Here is a 7,448-nt window from a genome sequence, read left to right as displayed (position 1 = left end):
TGTTTGGAGGACCAGGCTGTCATTTAAAGGGAAGATAAACCCCAAGAACAATGTGGACTGAGTGAAAGCAGCAACATTAGTAGAACACATCAGTGAAAGTTTGAAGAAAATCGGACAATCGATGCAAAAGTTATGAATTTTTAAAGTTTTGGTGTTGGAACCGCTGGATGAGGAGACTACTAGAGGATATGACGTATGAGTGGACAACAATACAAAGAAAATATAAAGGATATTCAACAAAAATTCACTTTTCTAGAATTATCAAGGAGCAGTGGACCAACCGCTTTCAGAAAGCAGGGGGAATAATTGCTACCCTTAACATATGTCAATATCAAGTTGATGGAATTTGTAATTTTCATGAAAAATGGATTTTTGTAGTATTTTCTTTATATTTTCTTGATATTGTAGTCCACTCATACGTCATAACCTCTAGTAGTCTCCTCATCCAGCGGTTCCAACACCAAAACTTTAAAAATTCATAACTTTTGCATCGATTGTCCGATTTTCTTCAAACTTTCACTGATGTGTTCTACTAATGTTGCTGCTTTCACTCAATCCACATTGTTCTTGGGGTTTATCTTCCCTTTAACCCTCTCTGTACCAGGTACAGTGTGTATAATGCTATGGGGTTTTCTGTGTCAACCAGCGCTCAAAGCACACAAAGGGTTTACTGGTTTTCCCTGGTTCGATTTTTGACACATTGATAGCTTGGTTTGTGAGATGCTGCTTCCCTCATGAATTACCTTTGGCAAACTTGGAGACGAGAGTGAAACAAAAAAAGGAAAGAAAATGAAGCACTAGTAAAAAAAAAATAATAATAATAATAAATGATAATAGAAAAAAAGTAGTTGCTCTGATCTCATATAAAGTGTGCTGTATTTCAAAGTCTTGTCAGTTGTAGGTTAAGATTGCAAATTTGTTATCACTTTAACTTCAAGTCTCATGCAGTACTTGTGTTTTTCTTTCGTAATGTGTGTCAAAAGAACACAGACATTAAACGGACAAAATTCTGAAGCAGTATTCTCAACTTTCATGAATTTTACATGGACATTGGCCCATTTATTTTGATGTGATTTTGTCACATGTTCTGGCCAAGTTTGTGAAGTGAAAATGATATGCTGCTAAATAGGGTGCAGACTACAGTAAAATGATGCAGTGGGATGATGATTTTAATGACCAGAGTTTCACTTGACTTGTCACCATGGAAATATTTTGGTATTGAACGCTTTAAAAAATTCATATTTCACTGCAGACATTTACATATATATTATATGAAAAAGTCATATTTCACAAGAGAATCGCACTCACATGTATGTTTGCTAGCGTAAAGTGGAAGATATAGTACACTCTCTGATATACTCCAGTACAACATGGAGTAGATAAAGGGGAAAAAGTACAAGTATGAAATGGGCATGTTTGATAAAAAAGGCATCTCATTTCTCCAAATTCAATGTTACACTAGATTATTGAGGGAAATACCACGTGGATGAAATGTAACATGTTTGGCTGAAAAAAGGTGTAACTACTTTTCAAGTTCCTTGTTTTTCATTTGTCTCTGATTGGCAAGAACTCTGAGAGCATAACTTTTCTATCAAGTGTTGCACAGTTTGTAGTTGTAGTGCAGTAGATCTGTGATGTCTTGAACTGGGAGAAAATGTGTAATTGATATATTTCTTGTGATGCAGAAAATTTGACTCGCTCACAGAGCAGCTATAAATGAACCACTGCAGTTCATCATTTACCATTTGAGGATATATTAATATAAAACTATCTTTGCTCAGAATATGGGCAAAAAAAAAACAAAACACAGTTTATACATGTACTTGTAAGATATGAACTATATTGTGGTAAAATAAAATGCTGATGGAATGTATTCACTCTTTTGTGTGGAGAAGTATGTGTCTATCGAGCTAGAGATGTGATGCAAGGCTATTCCTGATGACAAATCTTGTGATGAAATTTCAACGTTGTACAATATTTACATTACAGTGAAAGTTTGGACAGAACGACCACATACGCGATGCAGCCACTATGGCCCAAATTCATGAAGGTGGTTTAAACCAGGTTTAAACCTAGACCATGGTACAACTTTAGACCATGGTCTGAAGTGTGTAATAGGCATACATTTGACATCCACGCATATCAATGCGCGTTTTGTACTTACTGGATGTCTGTTGGCATGTGCAATCTGTCAGTCATATTTATGCAGAAGAAATTCACAGGAACCATGATTTGAATTTAAACCACCTTCGTGAATTTTGGCTTCCTCCCTTTTTCTCTCTCTATCTTTCTACCTTTCCCTGTCTCTCTCTTTGTTAAAGCCTTGAAGGGTAATTCAAAAAAACTTAAATGGCAAAAATGCAATAATTGTATTTTTCCTGACCGTCATTGTGTAAATGCCAATATGTGGACAAATCGACACACACACACACACACACACACACACACGTTTTAACGACATGATATTGTATGACAATAGAATCACAATGTGTATTACGGTAACAAAGAAATTCTGATAAAGCGGCATGGGTCCAACTAAGTTATACCTTTATTACCATCCTGTAATTCACATTCTGCCAACATCTCTCGTGAAAATGTGCTTAAGTAGAGTTGCAAAGAGCTGAAATACAATAAATGTACCGCTCAAGATTTGAAGTTTTCACAAAGAAAACTACCAACTCATTAAACCCAGCCTTTGGAAGACGAGATGAGTCAAAGAATTTCGCGAGCTATTTTTTTTTTTCCAATGAATCAAATTGGTAATTCACAGTTAGCTATGTTTCCGGTCGGAAGTACTTGGATGTGAAGCTATTAAACCAATTTTCCGTCTTCTTACAGTCATATGCATCCTGAATCCGTTTAGTGGTCCTGCGTGCATCAGTCATTGCTTGGTGGTGTAGTAAACGCTTTGGCCTTGGACAAACCCGGGGCAAATCTGCAGCGTGCAAGTTTTACGAAGGGTGATATGCATGAAATTCAAACAAGATATGAAATTGGCTGGTAGAGGTAAAAAAAAAAAAATGATAATGACGAAATTATCTGAGTATGAAGCGTCATTGAGAATGCAAGTACAGTACTATGTACTAGTAAGCCTTTCTGATTAGCAAACCAACATAAACTGCTTACATCACTGGTTTAGATATTGCTTTTCTATCGTAGTACTTCCCAAATTGAAGGGTAAATCTGGTTTCGTGAAGCTTAGTTTCATGCACCATGTCATCTTGGCCAAAACTGCGTTTCTGTGTTAGGACCAGCCAATCAAATTCTTTGGGAACATTGGTAAATATTGCTCGTTAAACCCCTAGACCCCCTCCTCGTAGATCCGTCACAAAAATTTATTCAGTTTGTAGTCCAAAGTAGTCCAGTTTGTAGTCACTTAGTTGGCCAAACACGCAGGGGACGAAATGTCACTTCAGTTGTCACGCACAGATAAGATAATAACATTGATCTTGATGTAAAAGCTCAGATAAGTGTAATCTAAACATACATCAAAGGTCAGATTACACATAACGCACGTACTAGTACAATAGCCAATGCGGCTGTCTTCGGCAGTGTGTGCTTTATTCATAATATTTCAGTTAAAAACAAAAAAAAAAATCTTCGTAGTCGTTGGTAGTCTTCGCTTATTTTCTTCCTCCTACCTCATTTTCCTCTCTTTCTTTATCGTGGTCATTTTCGACGTCTTTCCTTTTTTAAATCATTTTTTTTCCTCATAACCCTTTTCCTTAATTTTCTTCTTCACTGCCGTCAATATTTACTAACATTAACTTTGGCCAGTGGTGAAAAACTGTTCGGCAATTTGGAGTAATCGATGTGGTCATTCTAATCGAAATACTGCTTGACGATGTTTGTAAGGCACTCAGCAATCTTTCAGACATTGCCAAGTGTAAAGCTGCCCTACTGGAGGACCTAGATGTACGTTTGTTCCTGGACATACTGCTTTATACTTACTCGTCACACGGTCAGCGAAAGGCTAACGAATTGTGACCGATCAGCGTTCGGCGTTCGGATGTTTGCTGATCGAGTCTCGATTAGTGGCCGAAGTTTGGCCGAAGGAAAGTGTAGGCAGCCATCGAAGAAAAAAAATCTCAGCTATATCTACTCGGGAACCGATCATAATATTGAAAAAATGAAATCTTGTTCGGAAAAGTTTATATATGCTGGACGGGAGCCTCCAATAAACCGAAGTGACACCAAACAACAGACGGAAAACGTCATTACAATAAGCAAGTTCGTAGTTTCACGTTGCACATGAGCAGAAAAGGTCTTTTGCCACGAACAGGCATGTTGGTTTGTAACTTCAAGCAGGTATTAATTTGTGTTGTAATGACTATTCATGTAATTCATATCTAAGGGTTTACTGGAACTTAGTATTAGGCAATAATAATGGATAAAATTTTTGATGCATTTCACACAAAACGATTAAGTAATTACTCCTCCATGTGGTAATTAAGGGGTCATTCCCATCATCTCGCCTACGCGAGTGCACTCTTTGTTTAACATGTGTTAATAATTTGTACGTCCGGCAAGCTTATGCATAATGTCGATTTGAAAACGAGTGAAGTGCCTAACCAACTGAGAGTAAAAAAGAGAAAGATAATTCGGGTAATGTGTACATGAGCCGATAACGAAATGCCTTTAATAGGAGAGTCTCTGCCGAGTTATTGATACCATACGCTATGGCCAGGTAGAAAAGAGTCCAGACGATAGACGAGCAAAGCTGTGGATGTACGTGTCACGTGGTCTGTATCGCTGGCAGTAGGGGAGGGTCTCCTGGAATTCCCGCTCCCAGTACAGGACCGGCGTGCTGGGATACCGTTCGTACCACTTGGCGAGCTCCTGAATAGAACTGATCATCTGATTCACGGAACGGCGATGGATGTCGCTTTTCAAAGTGCTCGACGACGGTTTGCTCTCGTCCTCGAAGTTGTTTTCATCCTCTGCAACGATCGGGATGTCGACTTCTTCGAAGATATCAGAGGCGCCCTCGTCAATATTGTTTTGACGTGATGTTATACCGACTTCATCACCATCACTCTTTGCTTCTTCGTTGGGTTTGTCGAACGCTTTCGATGGTGTTATATTCGTGTGAGTGAGAGACAGCCGGCTTCCGATGGGGGAGTCTTGAGCCTTGTCGTTTTCTCGTTTCCGATTTGTAGATCTACTGCTGATGTGAAATTCGTCACCATCGCGATGTCCATCACGCTCGACCTCGTTTCCGTTGCTAGAGTTGTCAATTATTGCTGTACCTTTTGGTGGCACGGAGTCGTCGACATTCCGCCGAAGACGACCTATGTCTGCATGCTGATCATCGACGTCATCATTGCCAGCCCTCTCAGCATGATTACCACACCCATAATGATTCAATATGTCATGATTGACGACGTCCGTTCGCGGTACGTGTATGCTCACTTTTCCCGCGCGTTGCAACTGGCAGACAACACACGACGTTCTCGAAGCATTTAACCGCGGTCCCGCGTCGTCGTCTGCGAGACTCTTCTGACCGTACACAAAGTCTCTCAAGTGCTTGCCGGAAAGCGGAATGATAGCGCCCTCACGTTTCCCCCACTCCATTAGAGGAAGCCGGAATTTGACTAGAGAATCGCTACTCGTTGAGGGTTTGATTTCCAGCCCTACATCCCTTTCCCTAACCTCGGCTGAATTTTCAGTTCTCGCAGTTTTATTTTGGTCGTTTTGCCCACTTTTTAACGGAGGTAGTGCCTTCCGCAAATTTCTGAAATCCATCCTGCGCTTCCCGAAGTCTGACTGCGTCACGTTTCGGTACCTCTCCAGCGCTTTTAGCCGTCGTGGCGGGTTGCGGAGTTGTGGAGCGGACTGCCTGCGTGGCCACGATTGCCCGGTGGATGTCGATGGGGCGGAGACCGATTCTCCCTTCTTACCGGATGGGTCGCGTACCATCGCAGCACCCAGCTGGATAACATCCTTTGTTGGTTGCTTAGCAACTGGTGAAGGAGGAGAGTTGGATGCCCCATCTCGACGCGGTGATGAGTTTCGTATCCGTCGGCTTGGTGAGATGGACCCTACAAAGTCAGACCAGTAATGATGATTATGTTAGGTTGTTGCTTTTCACGTGATCATTTTTACTAGGATAGCTTGCCAAGATCATCTTGATTTTCTTTTATAATCTTGCTTCTAATTTGATATCGTATGTGACCATTTGAAATAAGACAAACTGAAACTGGGTGAACATAGCTAAAGTAAGCGGTAAGCTATCTCTCTCTTTGAATCCTCAAAATTGACTAAATTCGTTTTTAACATGATATGAACATCAGTCACAGTCTGTCACGAGTGCATTGCATCAATACTGATTTCCTCTCAAAATAATTTGAACACTGACACATTCCCAAGATTGACTTCCTTCGTTATAGCCTGCGTTCGTTCGGGTAAGAATTTTAGCATTGGACAAAATAAGTCAAAAAGTCTTATGACACCAACCTGAGCATTACTATGAGGATTACTTTTATCAGTCATCGAACATCGAGTGCATTTGCAACGTTGAATTTCGTCAAACTCTGTGCTTACGCCGCCATGGGTTTAAGTTAAAAGTCAGAATCACGTGCACCTGGAACTATACTGTATACGACAGCTCTTATGAGCTAGTTCAAGAACACGCAAATGGTTAAACAGTGCGTACCGCTCTTTCTCGTCGGAGACTTCGCCACACTGAACGAGTCCACTCTGACCTTCGAGGGGCTGCCCGTCAAAATTCCTCGCCGGTACTTCTCCAGATCCGTTTCTTGCTGCCTGAGGAGCTTCAGCCGCAGGGCTTTAGTTCGACGGGTGCAGTCGAGCTGCCTCTTGCGTGCATCACGGTACTGGGCCATCCACGGCGTCTCTTCCTCGTCGTCGGCGCCTGGCCTGGCGGCGGAGGTCGCTCCAGATTCTCGACTCTGGAGAGGACGGGTGAACCGCTCCACGTTGGTCATGATGAAGATAACCATGCAGTTATCATGCGATGGTTGTTCGTGACTCCAAAGAAGTTACAGACGTTGGTTCTAGATTCATGACGACAATCTGAAGATGGCAAGGGGACAAGAAAAAAAAATATTATTGTTGTTACGTCTGCGTTTTCATCACGTTGTCAACGTAATATTTTGAGGGCCTGCGGGTCATAAAAAGATAATTATAGACCACATTTAGAATATTCCCAAGTAAACGCGTCACAACTTTAATACTTGCAATACTGAAGAGATATTGCTGTACATTGGATTCATCCCCCTTCAAGATGGAGTAAGTCACGAGCTCTCATTTGGTTGCTCTCGAGTGAGGAAAGTTCCAATATCAAACCAACAAATCAAAACTTTTGTCTGTGAATCCCGATCGCCCTCCCCCCCCCCCCCACATTTAGATACAATAATTATTTCAGACATCATCTGATATCGAATTACATCGAGCAAGGACGGTCGTTATGGTGAGCACAGATTGTA

General features: G+C 41.1%; 1 protein-coding gene across 1 annotated transcript; it reads right to left on the bottom strand.

Moving 5' to 3' along the window:
* Window positions 1-4,571: 4,571 nt before the first annotated feature.
* Window positions 4,572-6,947, bottom strand: LOC140244437 (uncharacterized). The gene is made up of 2 exons (XM_072324077.1): window positions 6,656-6,947; window positions 4,572-6,041 (listed from the first exon to the last, which is right to left on the bottom strand). Exons 1-2 carry the CDS (start codon window positions 6,945-6,947, stop codon window positions 4,678-4,680), a joined length of 1,656 nt encoding a protein of 551 aa, XP_072180178.1. The 3' UTR covers window positions 4,572-4,677.
* Between the last annotated feature and the right edge of the window lie 501 nt (window positions 6,948-7,448).

Source organism: Diadema setosum, chromosome 21 (genome assembly GCF_964275005.1).
Source record: "Diadema setosum chromosome 21, eeDiaSeto1, whole genome shotgun sequence".
In the NCBI taxonomy this organism is placed as follows: Eukaryota; Metazoa; Echinodermata; class Echinoidea; order Diadematoida; family Diadematidae; genus Diadema; species Diadema setosum.
Note: the sequence above shows the minus strand (reverse complement) of the source record. Positions and strands in the feature narration are given on the sequence as shown.